General features: G+C 42.4%; 1 protein-coding gene across 4 annotated transcripts in view; it reads right to left on the minus strand.

Annotated features, from left to right (window-relative positions):
* Positions 1-8,814: 8,814 nt before the first annotated feature.
* Positions 8,815-19,638, minus strand: part of FSHR (follicle stimulating hormone receptor) — an 81,904-nt gene continuing 71,080 nt past the window's right edge. For all 4 annotated transcript variants that reach the window (XM_064709366.1, XM_064709367.1, XM_064709365.1 and 1 more), the window contains 2 exons: positions 18,533-18,718; positions 8,815-12,783 (listed from right to left, as the gene is read on the minus strand). In XM_064709366.1, the coding sequence (XP_064565436.1) occupies positions 11,556-12,783; positions 18,533-18,718 (1,414 nt within the window). In that variant the 3' untranslated portion in view covers positions 8,815-11,555. The remainder of the gene's footprint in view (positions 12,784-18,532; positions 18,719-19,638) is intronic.

Consider the following 19,638-nt stretch of genomic DNA (forward strand, 5'->3'; position numbering starts at 1 on the left):
CAAGCTTGCCCTGTCCTCTGGCCTCACCTCACCCAGCAGGTGGGGACAGACTTTTGCCAGGTGCCCCCATCTGTGGCTGCTGTTCCCTTGCTGTCTGCCCACAGGGCTTAGCAGGCAGAGAGAAAATGTGCTAAGAGATAGGAATGTGAAGAGGGGGAAATTTTGTGTTCACAGCAATTTCCCAACAACTGGCATTTCTGCTTTCTGGAGCAGCTTCTCAATCCTAGGAGCTTGGCTGGGCCACCTGTGGAGTGTGGGCTTTATACATCCAGTCAGCCTGATTTTGTGGCTAGAGGCTGCTTAGCGGTGCTTTTTTTATCTGGTAGTGCTTTTAAAGCAGAGCAGTTTTCTTTACTATTCCTCTTATTAGCTGGAAAATGCCAGCCAATGTTCTGTAAATAATGTGACAGTGTTTTCATAACTGCTAGCATCTCTGCCTTCCATCATAATGTAAATTAACCTAGTCCTTCTGAAGGGTTTGGTCTTTGGTTTCAAAAGTCTATCCCAAATCAGGACAGATCCTTTGGGCTAGGCCAAGGTTTTTCCTTCCTCTTCTTCTTCTAAATCCCTCAGAAGAAATTGTCCCACCCATCAGTCTCTTGATCAAGCTCAGGCTTTCTTCCTTGAGCCTCTCCAGTCTCCCCTCTCAGCTGCTTGCATGCTTGAGGAGCACAGAATATTCCTGCCAGAAGTGAAACATCCAGGCTGGTTCAAAGAAATGCAACAGGCAGGGAAAGGGCAGAAACAGAAAGCACTTGAGCAAAAAAAAGAGAAAGAGGACATGTGTGCCTTGGGAGGCAGTGGAGGAGGGCACAGAAGGGAATTACAGAAATATGGTGCAACTTGGTGAGCAGTGAAGGAGACAAGAAGAGCTGAAATGGTAGCAGAGCTGCAAGTTCCTCCTGCTCCTTGTGACGACACTGGCTGTGTGCTTTCTCCTGCTCTGAACAAGTGCATGCTTTAGCTTCTAAAATGCTGTGCACAAATAATATGTAGACCTGGGGGGAAACTCTCCCCCCACCCAAAGCCAGGGCCCTTGAGTAGCTGTGGAGCTCAGCTTGCTCTCATGGACCCCGCACATCGTGCCCTTGAGTAGTTAATGGTGTTCAAGCACTGCCTTGTTTTGGTGTCCTGGCTCTTAGCAAGGAGCAAGGAGCAGGAAAAGTGCCCTAGCAAAGCACAACATGCTCATTTCCTCATTTCCTGAGCTCCACTCTTGGTTTCTTGCTCATCATATGCACCTGTATAAAAAAATTCTCACTAGAACAAGGGACCTGTGTGAAACAGAGGGGAGGACAGGGACTCTCCAGCCTGCTCTCCTCCACGCAGCCCCCATCCTCTGTTTGACTTTAATGCCCACCCAGCAGGTGGGACAATATGTGCTCACTTATTCCACATGCCTTTCTCTGCCGGTTGCTCTGCTGCAGAGCGTGAACAAAAGCAATTCTGCAAAAGCACCGAGGTCTTGCTCTCATTTTGCAGCACCTACCACTCTGTCTGGGGAGAGCACACCTTGCATATACATTTTTGGGTTTGCCAGGCTGCACAGAGCTCTGGTGACCTCTGAGGGGTGAAGCAGAGGCTTGAGTCAGTCTGCAGACCCTGCTGTGATTGCTGGTATTTGATATCATTGCCCAGGAAGCAGAGAAGGATGGGGTCCTGGACTGCCTGTCCTGCAAAGGAATGAGGCAGTGTCCTGGTTCAGGGCAAATTTGGGAGAGACCCCCTCAATGGGGCTCCTCTAGGAAAGCGATTAAATTGCCCCTTCCCCAAAAGTGGTCTGGGAGAAACTACCTCCTTGGAGAAAAGTGGAAAAGACCTGTTTATTAAACAATAAAACCTAAACAATATGAAACAATAAAACCCCTTGCTGTTCCAAAAGAGATGACAAACTGAGAAAGTTCCCTCCCTGGATTGCAGTTCAGCTCACTCAGCCCCTCCAGTGCTGGAAATGTCGCGGCCCAGGCCCGACCTGGTGGGCCTCAGGTGTGAGCTGCTGGTGCTCCCCTGGGTGTTCAGTTCCAAAGAAAAGAGAAAAAAACCACAGTCCAGGGAACTTCTCTGCCTCAGCTAGCTAAACGAACTAAAAGCAAAAGAGAGCTCTGTCCCGCTGTCTGTCCATCCGCAGACAACACAGTCCAGAGCGGGAATGTGTAGGAGGAGGGCAGTGTCTGAAAATAAACTGCTGCTTCTACTCTCCCCCCTTCACTCTCTGGAACACATCTTAAAGGTGCAAAACTTATTATTCAGAAAAAACAGAACAAGACAATCAGGGATAAAAGCATCATATAGTCAACCCAGGGCAGGCAGGAAGAGAGTTTGCTCTGCCACTTGTAGAGATATCCCTGCCCTGAGCAGACATGGGAGGACTGCAGAAGTGGTTTATTGCAGACAGGCTTTCTGGCACTAGGAAGGGCTTGATTAGGAAAAGATTTCTTTCAAGAAAACTCTAAGGAAATATAGAGATAAAACCTGGAGTAATGAGGCAGTGAGATAATTGTATGTAGTGATGGTGAAAGTGGTGCCTGGTGATGAAACATGAAGGTATTTTTTGTGTATACTTGTAAATTTGGCTGTAATTCAACATAGGAGTTCATTTGGTTTGTTTCTAAGTAAAAGCAGACACAAATCCATGTCAGAAGCAATGACAAGCCCACAAGATAGATTTGCTGGGGGTTTCATAGCCTTCCAGCCCTTCAACCACCCTCTTGCAGAGGGAAGGGTGTTGGCTTGAAGAGGCTGAGAGCTGAGACACTCAAATCTTCCTTCCCTTTGCTTTCTTCCCTCTTTTTGTTTTTCTTTTAATCATACAGCTTGAACAGATAAGAGCTCAGGTGTCCCTGTAGCCTCTCTGCCACCTTTCTGTGATTTTCAGCTCATAAAAGGCTGCCTTGATACCAGGCAATAGGCAGAAGCCACCTGTCTTTTGGGGAAGGATTTTACCATGTATTTTACTTTAAAAGAGCGAGTTTTAAATAGCTCTGGTGCTATTGTGTGATGCAGAGCCCTGGAGCCTGAGGTGCACATAAACAAATGTGTGTTAGGAGGGGCTGGGGGTGACCGGGCAGCCAAGGGACATTTGTCATGGGCGAAAGACAAGCCTTCCCTCCTCAACATGCAATTTGCTGCAGTGCAGAGGGCCAGTACAAAACTTACACATCATGTCAGCCCCACTTTAAAAGGTCATTTTTTGTGGAAATAGTCCTTGTGCTGGTTCTCTGAACAGGGATGGATATTGGTCTCTGTGCAGAGCATTGCTCGCTCTAGTAGGCCCAGCTTAAAAAATTAAACATTGCTTTTTTTTTTTTTTTTTTAAATGAGCCACCTCAGTGCAAATCTTTTCACTCCCCTCGTAAGAATTATTTTTATGGGTTTATTTTAAGTAAGAGAAATTTCATTCTCCTTATCATCCTCTTTCCTCCTTCCCAAACACTTTTCCCTCAGAGTTTGCCAACATTAAAAAGAGGTATAAAACCTTTGAAAGCCTCACTAAGACTCTCTTCTCAGACAGCCATGTTCTCTTTGCTCACAGAAAAACACAGGACGTGGAAGATTTTTCTTCAATACCACCTGGTTTCTGGTTACAGCCTTAAGAAAATCATTCTACTTCTGAAATATGGCAAAAGCTCCTGTAAAGTTCTTCCTTCCTTCCTTCCTTCCTTCCTTCCTTCCTTCCTTCCTTCCTTCCTTCCTTCCTTCCTTCCTTCCTTCCTTCCTTCCTTCCTTCCTTCCTTCCTTCCTTCCTTCCTTCCTTCCTTCCTTCCTTCCTTCCTTCCTTCCTTCCTTCCTTCCTTCCTTCCTTCCTTCCTTCCTTCCTTCCTTCCTCCCTCCCTCCCTCCCTCCCTCCCTCCCTCCCTCCCTTATTTGCAGTGCTCCTCACCCTAGCAGCAGTGAGTGGTTCTCCAGGCTTACCTTTCAAAATCCTTTTAATTCTTTTGGTCTTTTGGGAGGGGAAGAAAACCATGAGGGTAAGAAGGGCACTGCTGGAGACCTGCCTTTGTGTCAGCAAGTATTAATTAAAACAGGGCAGATCATCATCTTGTTTCATGTAAAACCTTTCCCTCAAACAGTTTCCCAAGACTAAAGGGATGCTAAAAACCCCAAGCCTTCAAAGTCCAGAGTTCTCCCTGTGAATGTCCATGAACCCTGGACAAGTGAGGTCCCTCTGGAGCTCTCTGCCTACCTTGTCTACATGCAAGTGTTAACTGGAGCTTTGCAGAGCTGAGGGAAGTGTGGAGATTGCATTATGCAAACAACCTCAGCTCCTGCTCGCAGCCTCGGGCGCTGCCATCTGTGCCTGCTTGGCAAGGGGAAGACAGGCACAGCCCTGGTGGTGCTTCTCACCTTTTGAACAAAGTGACAAAGGGCCTTTAATTATGAAAGAAGGAACCAGAAGCCACTTGGGCTGCAACTCACAGGGGGACTCTTCACAGAAAGGAAATGTATTTGCTGATGAATTATTCCGAGAGAGGAAGTGAACCAAAGGATTCCTGGATGCTTATTTTCCAGAAATTAGGTCAGACCTAATTAGTTGCATAATTAATTGTCTGATTGTCTAACTAGTTAACTCTTAGAGACCTTTATTGACTCCTGGTGACAAATGCATGCATGCATGTTCTACAGGAGAGGTCCGGCTGTGCTTTACACACTGCAGCTCCAGCACTGTGATTTCTGGGACAGAACACTGGTGCTGCTGTGTGATACATGGAGGTTTAACAACAGCAACAAGGGGAGAGGCAAAATTGTAATTACATATGTTTACATGTGAGATTTGGCTGCCCTTCAAGTGTCTTTGGATGTGTTTGAGCAAGGGTGAGGCTGTTTTGAGCACAGGTCACCAATTTCCTCCTTAGCTTCTCATGATTACACAGCTCACTCTCCTCAGGGATGAAGGCAGGTGTTTTTTGATGAGCATCAAAACAGGACTAGCACCTACAGCTTGGACAGTCAAACTGAGAGGTCTCTAGTGAGGATCTGAGAATGATGACTTGTCTGGTTAACACAAGTGCAGAAAGGATGGTGAAACTGAGACCAAAAGCACCACCGAGATCATGTCTGCATAATGGTATGCTGTAGGACAGACACTGAAGCTGAGTGCTAGTTATGATGGTATTAGGTGTGTGGAAAAAATATCCTGAGTGTTCCCATGAAGAAAAAAACACCTTACTGGAAGAAAATAGAGTACTGATGCCTTGAAGGTTTTTTCAGGGACTAATGAGTGCTTTGGTAGACTCCAGTGTAATCACATGAAAAGATGCCACCATCCACAGAAGGAAGGAAAACTGGTACTAAAAGTGGTGGTTGTGGGCAGCAGTGGTTTAGGAAGCAAGGAAGAAAGAAAGGATTCCAGAAAGGAATGAAGGAAGAACAAGCAAAAGAAAGGTAAGGTTGGGTAGCAGGAGAAGTTGCTGGAAAAAAAAAAACAAACCCAAACCTTGGTTAGGTTGCTGTGGTTGAAAACAGTACCATGGATATGCCACCTCTAGAAAAAAGCCTAGTTCAATGCAATTTTTTTCCCAGTCCAGGCTATTAACTCTGTAGGGAAAGAGTCTTTCAGGACAGGTACAGCACTGAGCAAAATCACTGTTTCTGGTGCCATTGCTAAATTTGGTATTTGGCACAGCCTCCTGACAGACAGACCCTATGGTTATACTCAGAGACCCCTTGGATCAGGGAATCCTCTCTGACTGCAGGCCTTGGTGGCAGGAATGAAAAAATAGAATGGCTTTGGGCTTTTCTTTGATGTGGGTTTTGGTAGTTCTTGGAGCATTTGGGGGTCATTTTAAAACTGCTCTAATTTGGGTGTGCTCTTCCAGCTTTTGATGTCCCCACTTTATCCAGACTATGTTTTCACCCTCCTCCTTCTGCAGCCTCCCCAGGGCACTTAGGGTTGCCCCATGCCACCATGACATCTGTTAGACAAGACAAAAATGCAGCTGGCAATGTGGGAGAGGAAAACTGTGAATAATCTATGTAAAAATTAGGGTTTTTCTCCCCCCAGCAAAGTCCAGGGAATTTGTAGAGTCAGAGAGAGGGATCTGTTCATATCACCCTGATTTTTGGAAATTGTCTCGCTCAAACAATGACAACTTCAAAGCAGAATGTCTCAAGCTTGGCAAAGGGCCAGTTATCCTCATAACAGTCACTCAAATGACCAAAAAGGAGAGACAGAGAAGCTGCAGGGCAGCATAAAATGATTTGTGCGCCCAGAACAGAGAGCTACGAATAGAGTTCTGGTCTTCCAGCCGCTGATTTCTGAAGAAGTGTTTCTAAGGGATGTGGATTCTGTTCCTCACATGACTGCAGGTAAAAGCAGAGCACTTCCAAGCACAGACAGCATAAACCATCATTGTGGAATGGGGTAAGGCTGAAGCAATGAAGTATAGATGTCCAAGGGCTACCTGCCTGTCCACACAGCACAGCCAAGAAAAGAACAAAATGTGAGCATTTAAAGCTAATCAGACATTTGTAGCTCACAATAAATACCCAGAATTGCAGTGCAAAGGTGACTGGTGTAGTGTGGTGCCTGGATGGCTCCTAAAGGAGCTGCTATCTCTTTTTCCAGAGACAGCACATACTCTCTCATATCAATATTTTGCTTTTAAACCCCACTGACTTGAACTTTACCTTTAAATTTTTTCTCTCCATAGGAATTTTTCCATGCAAATTTCCATTGCTCTCTTCCTGGGAACTATACTTCAGCTAAACTGCCCCTTTAATGCAGAATTTTAGCACTGGATATTCAAATGACTCAACAGAAATGTCCATATTGCTCAATTCTGCCCTGCAATCTTCCACCCACTCACAAATACAGCACGTTCCCATCTGTGCACTGCTCTCATTGTGAACTTGTTGATTTTTCCTGTTCTTTTTTTGGTGGAGATATGACTTGGTGCAGGCGTTCAGGCTGGGGTAACAAAGACCCAGGTGACACATGGCAAACTCTGCGTGAAGCAGAAAACAGAAAATACAATATTTTAGTTACAGCAAGGTTAAACAAAGCATATATCTGATGAGTTGGGCCTGGAAACATATTTTTGTCTCACCCAGCATAATTTCTCTTGGAAAACCAATACTTTACAAAAGATTTTCAATGGACTTGGAGAAGTGGAGGGAAAAGGGCTCCTCTGCAGTTTCTTAACGTTTGAAATCCATTCCTGAGTACTTTTATCCCTAATTAAAGGTCACCTACTGGTTTGTGAACAACTGTTAATGAAGAGTTTAATTATCCAGATGACAGCTATAAAATCCTACTCCTGTTCTTGAATATTTTAAAGCAACAACGCCCAGACTTTCAAATATGTGCTTGTAGCCAAGTACTCAGACAAAAGCTCTCAGGGAAGAAGAGTGTGTATGTGCAATTCCCATTTGCATACACCATGGGAGATTGCATATGCCCATATTAAAAATGCAAACCTGTGAGGAGGTTTTTGTGTGCTTGCTTGACCATTTGAACCAGACCTACCTTTCTTTTCTGTTCTTTCATTCAGGGAGGGGAGGGATGGTTAAATTATTCCTTGAGGATAAATCATTTCACATTATTAACTCCTCTTAACAACAAGGCTGCATAAATTAAATGTAAGATTATCTGCTGTGTCCTCAGTGGAATGATTAGGAGGGAATCTACAGGAAAGAAATGTGGTCAAATGATTTGAAGACTTGCTAAATGGGATGCAAATCTCATCTTGAATTCTTAACAAGCTCAAACACAGACCTGCCTTCTAATGAGCAAACTCTGCTTGGCATATCTGTGTAACCCTCAGAGCAAAGCTGTAGAGAAAATGGATCATGGTTCATTTTCTCTACTGAGTCAGGATTTTGTTTTTATTGGCACTTTTGACCAGGTGCTTCTGATGCTCCTATTACCTTTACCCATGGTGGCAATTTCTGTGATGCTGCTTTTAGTCTGCCAAGCTGAAGTGGCCCCATTTCTCATTTCCCACCACAACACCTGATGAATGTTTGTTGGGGAGGTCAGGTTTGGGTTCTCCACAAGGTACATGCCTGAAGGGATGATATTTCTATCAAAAATATTAAGAAGTTGCTTTTTGTGTTCTCACTGCCAGTACAGTCTCTTTTTTGACACTCTGGTGATGGCACCATAAGGGCAAACAGAAACATAACTCTTTAACTCAGCCTTTTTGGGGGCTTGGTGAAGACTAAAATGCAATGAATTGCCACAATGAATGGCAATTCTACCTGTAATAGACAAATTAGCAGTTTTTTCCTGTGAATCAGAGCTAGGCTTTGATTCAGTTTCCTCGTTACCTTTGGTCTGTCTCTCCTACTCACATGAGCATATGTGCTCACACAGTCATACTTTTATTTGTTTGAGCAAAACACCAAACAAAAGAGAATTACAAGCTCTGGCTCTAAAAATGAGGTGAAAAAAATTAGAATGCATCACACAAGAAGAGCTGTTCATATGAATTAAAGAGGAAAAAACAAGCCTGTCCGAGTTCTGCCAATGGTTAATATCTTATTTCCTAAGAAATATGAGTTAATACAAGAGATTTGTTAAAACAAAGACAGGTCAGTCCTCCTGTGTTGTTTGCTGAAGAGGTTTCAAGCACACCTTTCTGTGCTTTGTTAACTCTCCAGGAGGGTTTTCTCTGCAGAGTCTCTCATCTGTAGGTCACAGTGACCTGACTGTGGGGGCTGCACTGCATAAATGGAACTCTCCAGATAAGCAGCAACATTTATTGCATACTTTGTCAACATATCTCTGGCCACACACTTGTTCTCAAGGCACTGTGTTTTGATATTGGTTTTATTAAAATAGATTTTGGAAAGGGAAATGTAAAATAGTTTAGAGATTGCAACATAAACATGTGGTTCAAGAGCTGAGGAAACCCACACCAAACACCAGCAGGCTTTTTTGTACATTACAAGCATGGACAAAATGTATCCTGAGGTATTTATTTTTTCTTATACTGCTTTGGCGAAATAAAAAATAATGATACAAAAAGACCAGTATCTCACACAGGAAAAGACAGGTTGCACAATGTCCTACACAATCTGAAAGATTTTGAAAATTAAAATAAAAATAATAGCTAAAGCCAAGGAAATCTAAGGACTGGAAGCAGGAGAATTTTATCTTGATAACTGCACAGTCAGTCTCTCACCTTTGGAGCTGCCACCAGAGCTCCTGAGCAGCATGTGTGGGCAGGATGACATGTTCTACACAGGGCAAGCTGTCCAATTTTGCAGTCTTTACCTGCTCCTCAAGTATCAACTCATGTGTCCTCTGGAAGAAAGCCCATGGGCTATGTGGCTCAATTCCAGGCCCTGGTCTGACTCTGGGTACAAGACACAACCCTGCAAGGTCTCTTTTCAGGGATTTTAATTAGAAAAAACATATTTAACTGTGTTCTGATTCTGCAAATGTCTGAGCAATGGGTTTGCATGCAGTAGATGGTCTGTATCAAGCTCATGTGCCTGATTTATCTGTGAGAGGATTTACTAGACTGGCTTCTAGACTGCTGTGCTTGTGTTTTCCTGAGCTGCCAGGTCTCATTCCTGGTAAATGGACAGAGCTCAGCCAAAAAAAGTGTGACATGACATGTAAGAATTTTGCATATTTATCATGAAAAGTGGGGTAGTGTTTGCCAAAGAACATCCCTCAATTTTAGGCAAATAATATAATCAGGACCCGTTAAAAAATATCACTAGATTATTTGTCATTTTGGAACATCATCATTCAATCACTTCCATCGGGATGGGTTTTAATGGCTGCACACCAGCACACAGTATATGACATAAAGCATTTGTGAAAAAAAAATTATTCCTCTGAGTAGGCAGATGATCTTCCCAGAGATGAAGTGTCTTTTCCACTTTCCCGTTTCATTCTTCCTTTTCCTGGATCTTGGAGGGAGTGTTACTTGTGTTGAGTAATGAAATTTCCCCCGCCAAAACACACTGTCTTTGATCTCCCCTGTTTTATGCACTAGGGAGCTGATAGTTCCTTCCCTGGCTAGGACTGAATGAATAATCACCTCCTGTTGTTATTCACATAAGATTCAGATGCTGAAATGTGAAACTGATGACAGGGGAAATTATGGATAGAAGCATCAAGATTTGCTACTGAAATTTTATGAGCTGTAGGTAGGAAACATTTAAAGCACATCACATTTAACCATGGAGACTCCAAGCTTTTATAATTTCATGGGGCAGAACTGTGAGTTGTTTGTGAGATGGGAATGAAGCCCAGACTGCTCTCCTGGTGTTTTCTTTATGCCCACATATCCACACACAGACACATAATCAGCAGGAGAAAACCCTACCCATCCATGAATTTTGTTGCAATTTGGAATGATGAACCATGCAAAAATTAGATATTCAAATCATGTAAAAACTCTGTGCATTCATTGAGATGTTAGTAAAATCCCCTGCAAAATCAGAAAACCTTGATTAAATTATTTTTTTCTTCTTTTTATCCTTTTGGGTTGTTATTTCAACATATGCAGCTTGTGATTTATTTCAGGTCTTCCAATCTGGACCAGCATGTAATAAAGTGTTCACAAAGGATTTTTTTTTAGAAGGGAAAGAGAAATCCTAAAAGGAATATACAGAAAATTAGGATTTCACACGTACTTTTATGCAGGGATGTAAAAGCCACATCTAGTTCCATTGTTCTCTGTGCAGCCCAGGCAGTATAATACACAAATGCTTTTGTATGGCAAACCTGACTCACAGGTCTTGGTGGAGCAGCCCATTGGCCCATGCTGGCATATCCAAGGCTCCCAGACACACAAGTGAATTCAACTTTGTGAAAACAACTTTAAAGTACACTCTTTTTATTATGAGGGGTTTCTCTTGCCCTCATTCTTGCTCTTTCTTACCTTGAAAACAAACCTGAACCAAACCAACTCTTTAATAGAAACTCAGATGAAACTCAGGTTTCTCTGAGCCTGCCAATATAAACCAACATAAACACCACCCAAAATGACACATCTGTGCAGGGTAAGGCAGGTCCATACAGTGTGGAACTGCAAAGATCCAGCATAGCTGGAGATGCCTCCTGCCTCTCTGCTGTGCTCAACAGAAATGGAAACATCATGAGATATTCTCATTCCTAGCAAGCCTGTGCTGGAGGAGGGCTTAAATTGGCCTTCTGTCTCCTATAACCCCAGGAGATGTGATTAATGAAAAAAGCTAATTATCTGCATTGCTATAACACAATTCACAGGAAAAGAAATTAATTCTACTTTTTTTTTTTTTTTAACTGTATATAACCACTACTTAATTCTCAATAAGCAACTAACATGTCCCTAGAATGAAGGGAATCTCTGCCCGCATGGTGGGAGATACCAGTTTGTGATCTCATTTATTTCTTGAGAAAGTTCTACATGAACACTTTGGCACTTTGTTCTTCAAGAACTGATGAACATGATATGCCATCTCTGATGGTTGTTCATTGAACAAAAAATAGGGAATTGGAAAGAATTTTCTTTTCATAAAAAACAAGTTTGCATGCTATGCTGAAGTCATTATTCAAATTCATATACTTGCAAGTGATTAGCACACCGCCTCAGACACAAATTTATGCAAGCATTTCAGTTCAAGTGATTCAGGGGAACTAAAGAATAAATAGTGCCATCACCGTTTTTTGATGCAGGAGGGCAATGGCCATTTCTTGTGTGGAAAGTATGAGCAGACGAGGAGATCTCTGTTCTGTAAATCTGGGCTTGCATTTCACAGCAACCAAACTTGCTCAAGAGAATGAAGAAATCCCTGCGGAAAGTCTTGGTGAAAATGGCATAGAGGAAAGGGTTAGCGCAGGAGTTGATGGGGTAAAACAAAACAAGCAGGATCTTGGAGTTGGACACGGTGATGAGAGGAACCTTGAGCGAAGCCGATATGGCAAAGAAGGATATTGGTGCCATGCAGAGGAAGTCGGTGAAGATGAGTATGGCCATGCGCTTGGCGATCTTGGTGTCGCTGTTGGAGGAGACGACGTTGGGGTTGCGCACGGTGAAGTAGATGCAGGTGTAGCAGACACAGATTACCACGAACGCCAGCACGTTCAGCACCAAGAGAAACATAACATAAGCCTGGGCAAAGGGTGTCTCTATATCCATGGGCAGGCAGATGCTGACCTTCATGTAGCTGCTGACCCCAAATATGGGAAGGAGAGCTACCGTGAAGGCAAACACCCAGCCAAACGCCATGACGGTCACGGCGTGGCGCAGGCGCACCTTGCGGTGCAGCTGCATGGCGTAGGTGATGGTGTGCCAGCGCTCCAGCGTGATCACCGTCAGCGTGTACACCGACAGCTCGCTGGCAAACACCGTGAAAAACCCCGCAGCGTTGCACCCTGCCCCGGTCTGCCAGTCTATGGCATAGTTGTAGTACTGGCTTTTGGTCTGGATGTCTACAGAGGCAATAAACAGCAGGTAGATCCCTATGCAGAGATCGGCAAAGGCAAGATTGCACATCAGAAAGCGAGGAACGGTGAGTTTGTATTGGCTGCTTATTAAAATGATGAGGACAACAGTGTTCCCAGTAATGGCTAAAATGTTGATGAACCATATCAGGACTCTCAGAATGTTGTATCCCATGATATCTTCACATGGGTTGAAAGCATCAGGTTTAGGAGAGCAGACTACATTAACTACTTCATTGCATAAACCATAGTCGAATTCATTCTCTGCTGGGTCAAATCCTATGCCATAGTTGGAAATGTAATCTTCAGCTGCAGACCTTCTCTGTAGTTTTTTGCTAGGCTTCTCCTCAAAGTCTTGCTTCACCTGAGATATGCTACATATAGGATGTAATTCGGTCCTGAAATTGTAAAAAGAGTAGAGTTGGAAGCTAAGAAACACAGTATGAGGCAAAAAACAAATACAAAATCCTCCAGTTTCCATTAACAGCACAGTTTTTCTGGTTAGCTGATTATATAGATTACCCTGGAGCCTGAAAATTAATAGTGCGGCTGGTCCCTATTTATAAAATACTACAAGAACATGTAAATGACTTGGAAACATCATAAACTGCACGGGAAAGGGAAAGCTAATATTTGCCTAACGCTCAGGATGCAGTTATCCACCTGGATAACACACTCTGTAAGAATCCTCCCTCATCAGAAATTAATTTCTCACCTAAGCTGTCACTGACAAGCATGGGGGCAATGCATGACAATAAACACCGGTGTGAGACTGAGCTTTGAGGAATGAGTCAAGTCAGCTAGGAATTCTCAAATTCCCTCTTTTCTAAAGGTTTTGACCACCACCATCTTGTAACTCTGCCAGGGCACAAAACTCCATTTTGTGCTGTTCATTTTTAGTGTCTCATATCATATTAGTGATTAGCCAGTAACACAAGTAAATAGCACAAATAAATTCATTCAGGATTCCAGATAATCTCTAGATGACAGATGCCAACAGAAACACAAGGCACAGGAGACCATTTTGCTTAAAAACTGTTTTTTAAAATAAGTGGATTAGGAATCAAGTGAAGTGAAGCAAAACCAAACCAAACCAAACCAAACTGAATGTTTTACTGTAAAGAGTAGTTGCTTTTGTTTCTGTCAGAAAGCATTTTTTAAACATTTTAAGATTTTTTTAGTAGCACAAGTAAATACTAGCATTTTTGATAGTTTTGTGTTTGGGTTTATTTTGCAGAGTATTAGCTCTGTGCCCTTCTCCATGCATAGACCTACAGAAAAAACAAATATTTTGGCTGATTATATAAAGATGATCAGCTCCAACAAGATCATAGATATCAAGAAATATCAATTATAAACATGAAATGAATTGTGAGTTTTTACAACAGCTCTTTGGCTGCCTTAGAATTTGGTTGCCCCATGAACTTGCATCCACAGTTTTGGACCTAATCTGAGTTATGGAATAAAACACTTGACATTTTGTTGTAAAACCAACCCAGTTCAGCTCTGCCTACATTCAGCTACAAGCCAGACTGCAGTTTAGGTGTGTAATTTCTAGGACAGGACCCCAGTTTGTCTTCCACCCTGACTCTGAGCACAGTTGAAAGAAGAACTCTCTAGGCAAGTAAAGCTGAAATTTTTAACAACTGGTAGCAGCCTAAAAGGGAGAATTCTTCTTTGTAACCTAATTTTACCTTTTGACTTTCTGCACTCACTACGTCTTCTGAAAATTGAGTTTAAAGGGTCTGCAAGAAAGGAAAACTAATGAAGGTCCAGCACCAGAAGGTGAGGGACATTTCCTATGAGATTCTGAACATCCTCTACTATTATCAATATTTTTTATCTTGCCTGTCAACTGAGTCAGAAAACTGATTTTCTGTGAGGTCAAATATTCACTATGAAGGTCACAGTAGCAATAACAAGGCATTACATTTTGCTCTCCTGTGTTCTACTCGCATAAGGATGAGTGAAGGGTCCAGAGTATTGATCAATATATCAACAGTTCTCTGGCTGAAAGGGAATAAAGGCTTCCAAGGAGCAATAACAGAGAAAAAATCCTTCATTTTTTAGTGCAACAGGCACTTGGGGGCACTGAAAGCTACAGCAATTGGTGGTTCTTTGAAAATGAACTGAGGAAAATGTTTGTAGCCAATCATTTCTCAGCAAGAGGCAAAAATAAACTTTTTCTAAAATTTTGGAGGCACTGCCTGGACCTAAATATATACCCAGGCAAGAGTGATTTGTAAGGACAATTAAATATTTCTGATGATTACAATTCATTAATTCTTGACTTATTTTTACAGCCTGTGTCCCAAATGAAAGCAGGATCCCAAGGAATAAGGTGTTTGCTCCAGGGAAGGGCAATGGGGAGTGTCCTGCTGGTTCCCTGTACTGGGAGCAGGCAAGATGAAACTCCCAAGGGAAGGAAGAGCCATCCTCTGATACTGACTCTTTGTCATATCTTTGCCCTCTGTTTCTCACCCTTTGGGCTGTGCAGAGCACTCAGAGCAACAAGTTAAAACATCATTTCCCAAGGGATGTGTGAGTCCTTGCTTCCTATTAAAACCATGGGTGTCATCATACAGTTAATTCATTCCCTCTCTTTGTAAACTTTCCTTACAGTTTAACATTATTTTGCTCAAGTAAACTAGAAAAATAAACTGCGGAAAGGGCAACCTAGAGAACAAAATTGAAATTGGCAGAGTGCTCTGACAAAAATAAACAAAAATTACTACCTTTGTACAAGTTGTTATTTAAGTTGTTATTTTATGCGCCTCGTCTGGATCTGCTGGCAGCAGGATGTTGTGTGCTGAGAAACATGCTCAGCAGAATAAATAGTCTTGACCTGTGTTCTGTAATAAGTCCTATCTCAAGCCAATCATCCTCACCAAAAAGTGCCATTAAGTGAGTTGTGAGCAACTGATAGTATGTTCTTGTGAGATGAGGCCCAAATACCATTCCTGATGCTGCCACAATTTTTGAAAAAGTAGGATTTCAAGTGACAGCGCCTCCAAAGAATAACGATCAAGTGTAAGGACAGAGTCATATCAATGCCATTCTTTTGGGCAGAAGGTGATCTTTATGTCAAGGAAAGCCAAAATCTTTCTGAAGTTCCTAATGGCCTATGTCAAGTTGAGGGTTTTAGCATCCGGTCTCTGCCCTATCCATACCTCAAGGATATTATTTTCCAGTCAAGGAAAAATGTGAGGGGAGTTCAACATACTGTACTACACTTGTCTTAAGAATTCAGCTTACCTTTTCTTAGGCCAGCACCACATTATTCAAACTACAGATCAATATTTGGCATGTAAGCCTTATTGGAATGAGAAAAAAAAAAAAATCAGAACTGTCTTATGTTTTAATTGTGTTTCTTAGACTAGCAGAACTGTGCTTGATGTGGCATCCTCCAAAAGTTAGAAAGCGCTGTTGCTGTAACAGGTTTGAGCTTTCCATTATCACAACAGCACCTGTTTGCTGCTGCACTTAGTTTTTGGAGAGGTGATTGACCCACTATGGTAACTTATTTTATCTAGGGATTTGAGTGCTGCAAAAGTCTCAAAAAGGGGAAATCAAACATGAACAGGCTGCCAGAAAGGGGCTGCATATCCCTGTCTTAATTCCTTCCCAGAGTTCTCATGTGAACAGCAGCTGCTGCTGTGACCCTTAGAAATGCACTTCTGGGGGTGATGAGGATGAGGCATCCTTTTTGTACTCCCTGGACTGCCTGGAAGTGTTTTGTGAGCCAAATGGCCACAAGGAATGACCCTCTCCTGTGAAGGTGCACGACAAGCCAGGTCACACCAGGGCTCACACCACCACAATAAATCCCTGCTGCTCTGAGCCAAGCACAGCTTTCACCAAAGGAATATTACATATTGTGTGATCAAGCACTATGCAAAGTATTAATAACTTCTAAACTTCTAAACAACCTGACAGCCTTCAGTGAACACGCAGCTTGTGCCAGCTGTCATGAAAACTGCTCTGAAATGAAAGAGGGTGTAGCTACTGTATGTGTGACTAATCTCTGCTGAAGTGTATGGTAATACTTTCAGTCTTCAAACCAAACACATGCATCCACTTTCTCCCTTTAATCTGGAGAGGGGATCTCAGTTTCACACCAATTTCACCACAAGAGACATGACCGTGTGAAAGAAATGAAAATTTTTAATTATGTTATAAAAGAAGCTGACAGGAAGGGTTCATCTAGGTAATAGGTTCTCATAATTTTGCATTTATGCCTAATGTTTGGTGGAAAATACAAATGGTAACTGTTAAAGGCATGGATAAATATTCCCAATTTGGTTCTGCTGACCAGGGAAGTGGAGTTGTGACCAGACTTGCTCCAGAAGCAGCCCCACCATGGCATGGTGCTCCAGCCCAGCCTCGAACATCCGCACTGGGGCTGTGTGATCTCTTCACAGGTTTCTTGGCATTTCTTTGCAAAATTACACTTACCCAGGCTGTGCAAAGGGCTGTGTTGTGTTCTCCTTGCCTTCTTGCTAGCCAGGGAAAGGCTTCCAAAAGTGTAAGGGTGTACTAAGAGGGGACTGAGTGCTGAGGACTTCAATTCCATGTGCGAGTGTGTGGCATGGAAGTTTTTCAAAGCCCAAGTGAGCAGACTAGATACTGAGAGCTTACCACAGGGTCAGGACTACTTCCTTCTGTAGCTTCCCTTCAATAGCAACTCCTTGTTTGTGAAAAGTCCAGTTGCCAAATTTAAGTGGTGGATTCTGGGATTTGGCTCCTGATTAGGCCCAAGCAGCCCAGAAGCCAAATACCTTTGAAAATATGAATCAGAGTGATATCAGTGTTCCTTTGCAGATCCAGAACTAAACATGCTTTCAGTGGACTCACTGGAAAACAACACTTTGCCACCAGTTCTGGAAGGATTGGACCCATTTCTGCTCAGAAGCCACCAGGCACTGTGTCTGCATAAGACTGCACAAGTGTGTGAAAATGCCGCCTGCTGATCTAGTTCTGTTGTAGTGAAAACCTAGCATTTTGGACCAAAAATGGGTGATGGATTCTGTCAGAGACTTCTGTCATCACTACAGTCTCCACCATCACACTTGTGCTCTTAACACAGTTTTATAAGAACATGTAGAAAATATTTATTAGTTATCAGCAAACTCAGTTATCTTCCCTTGTCTGAAGACAATACAATGCTAAAAGTAAAACAAAGGACTATTAAAGGGTATTAAAAGAGAAGCTACTAACAGTTTATGCTTTCTCTGCATGGTTTTACTTTTCTTTGAAGTTTTATGCCACTTCTGAAGACGATGTCTTGAATTGTAACAATGGTTCATAATTTGTTTTCTCTCATGGTAAAGTCCAAGCCTTTCAGGACATGAAGTGAAGGAAAAATTTCAAACAATACCAAGGGTTTTTGTAGGAAACAGTTCTTCATGTTTTCCAGTGGCACAGATTCAGGAGGTTCATTAACTACTAAATGTGAACATTTCAAGACTGTATGACTGAGGTGAAAATACTCAGTGAGAATCACTGATACCTAAAGCCTCACTGCAACTTGGTAATGGAAAATTAAAAACAGCATGGAAAACTTTTTTTGGAGCCTAAAAAGGCACCTTAGCCTCCCACCATGCTCTGCTGAGTTGCGTGAAAGGGATCTGCTCAGAAAACATGTCCCAAATTGCTGTGAATGTGAAATTAACAGATAATATATCTGTGATGCTTGGCTGGGCAGTGCTCCAACTTCAATGAGGCTTTCAGAAAGAAGAGTTTGGGATCACTCAGTGGTCCTGTTGCCCTCCTGGAGTGATGAACAAGTGTTGACCATCTTCTCTGCAAACACAGCCTTCCCTCCAGCCACCTTCTGAAAGAGTTATCAAATGTTTCCTGGTTAATATCTTCAGTGTGGCTCCAGGCTGGTCCCAGTGAAAGATGGATTTATGACAGGTGAGGGCAGACTTGTGTCTGGGGAAGGTGCTGATGCTATCAAAATTTAATAATTCCCTGCATGCACTGTGTGGCATGCATAAACCTGGACGTATTGTGTATTTATTTATTTCCATCTATTTACTTACCTGCATTGAAGAGACCTTTTCTATCCACATTTTGAGGAATTTTATTTAATTCACTATCAACTGCTGAAAAGCACCAGAAAGAAAAACAAATTAAATCACTTACTTTTGTCTTTTCCAGTTTGTAAATGCACAGCAATGACTAGGATAGGTGAAGTTTGCCTCAATCAAAGATCTAAATTTGCTTAAGTCAGGAAGCTTTTTTAAGTTGTATGTAGACCTTGCTCTTAGCTTCTTAATGAATTCTAATCCATGACTTGGCAGGAAACTGATTTTCGTGCTGGAAATATCCCTTTAAGAAAACATATGAAAATCTTGGTAAAAAGCAAATTTACTGCTCAACAATGGATATGTGTTTTAGACTGTCCTACTCATTCTCTGAGTAGTGACTGGAAACAGATCAGCTAGAAATCGATGATCCAGTGCTAAATTGGGTGTTCCTCCAGCAAACTGAGGTAATATCCATTGCAAACAACAATCAAGTGGTGTTAGTCTGTGAGAACAAAAGAAAAAAATCCCATAATGTTCTGGATGAAAATTAGCAGGCACATAAACTATTACTGCAATATGATGCTGAGCTTAGTAAATACCCAGAATTGCAGCAATCATCCCATAATACTGTTAAAGGACAAAAAAAATGGCTGATGAAATCACAATAGAAGTTTGCTATATGAACATCACATCATGAGAAGGCTGCTGTGGAAAAGGCAATAAACACAAAGAGAGAAGCTCACATGTGGATACAGGTTGGGGATATCAGATTTTGTACTCATTAGGAAGAAAAACATTAAAGAGAGACAAGGGTGGCATTGTTCAGGCTGTTAGGAACAAAAAAATCCCAATAAAACCTTCTTGGAGGTTTAGAAAACAAATATAGCAGAGACTGAAGCAAAGGAGGGGGCACGACTGCAGGAGTTGGGAGAGATGTGTTTATGTGAAGGCAATTACTGTGGGAAAGGCTATCAGAGGCAGTGATGGAATCAGCAGCCATGAATGAACTAAAGAGAGCATTAGAGGGGCTTTTAAAAGGAAACATGCTTTGCATACACTTAATCTTGACTTGAAAGTGAAGGAAGAGAAGAAGGACCAAGGGTGCTCCTTCTCCAGGCTAAGAGAAAATCCATCCCCATAGTTCCAGACTGTAGCAGCTGGGGCAAAACATCTCTGCATTTCCCTTACTGGGACACAAACCATGTCCCTCAGATCATGACA

The sequence above is a fragment of the Zonotrichia leucophrys genome, chromosome 3 (assembly GCF_028769735.1).
Source record: "Zonotrichia leucophrys gambelii isolate GWCS_2022_RI chromosome 3, RI_Zleu_2.0, whole genome shotgun sequence".
Lineage (NCBI taxonomy): Eukaryota > Metazoa > Chordata > Aves > Passeriformes > Passerellidae > Zonotrichia > Zonotrichia leucophrys.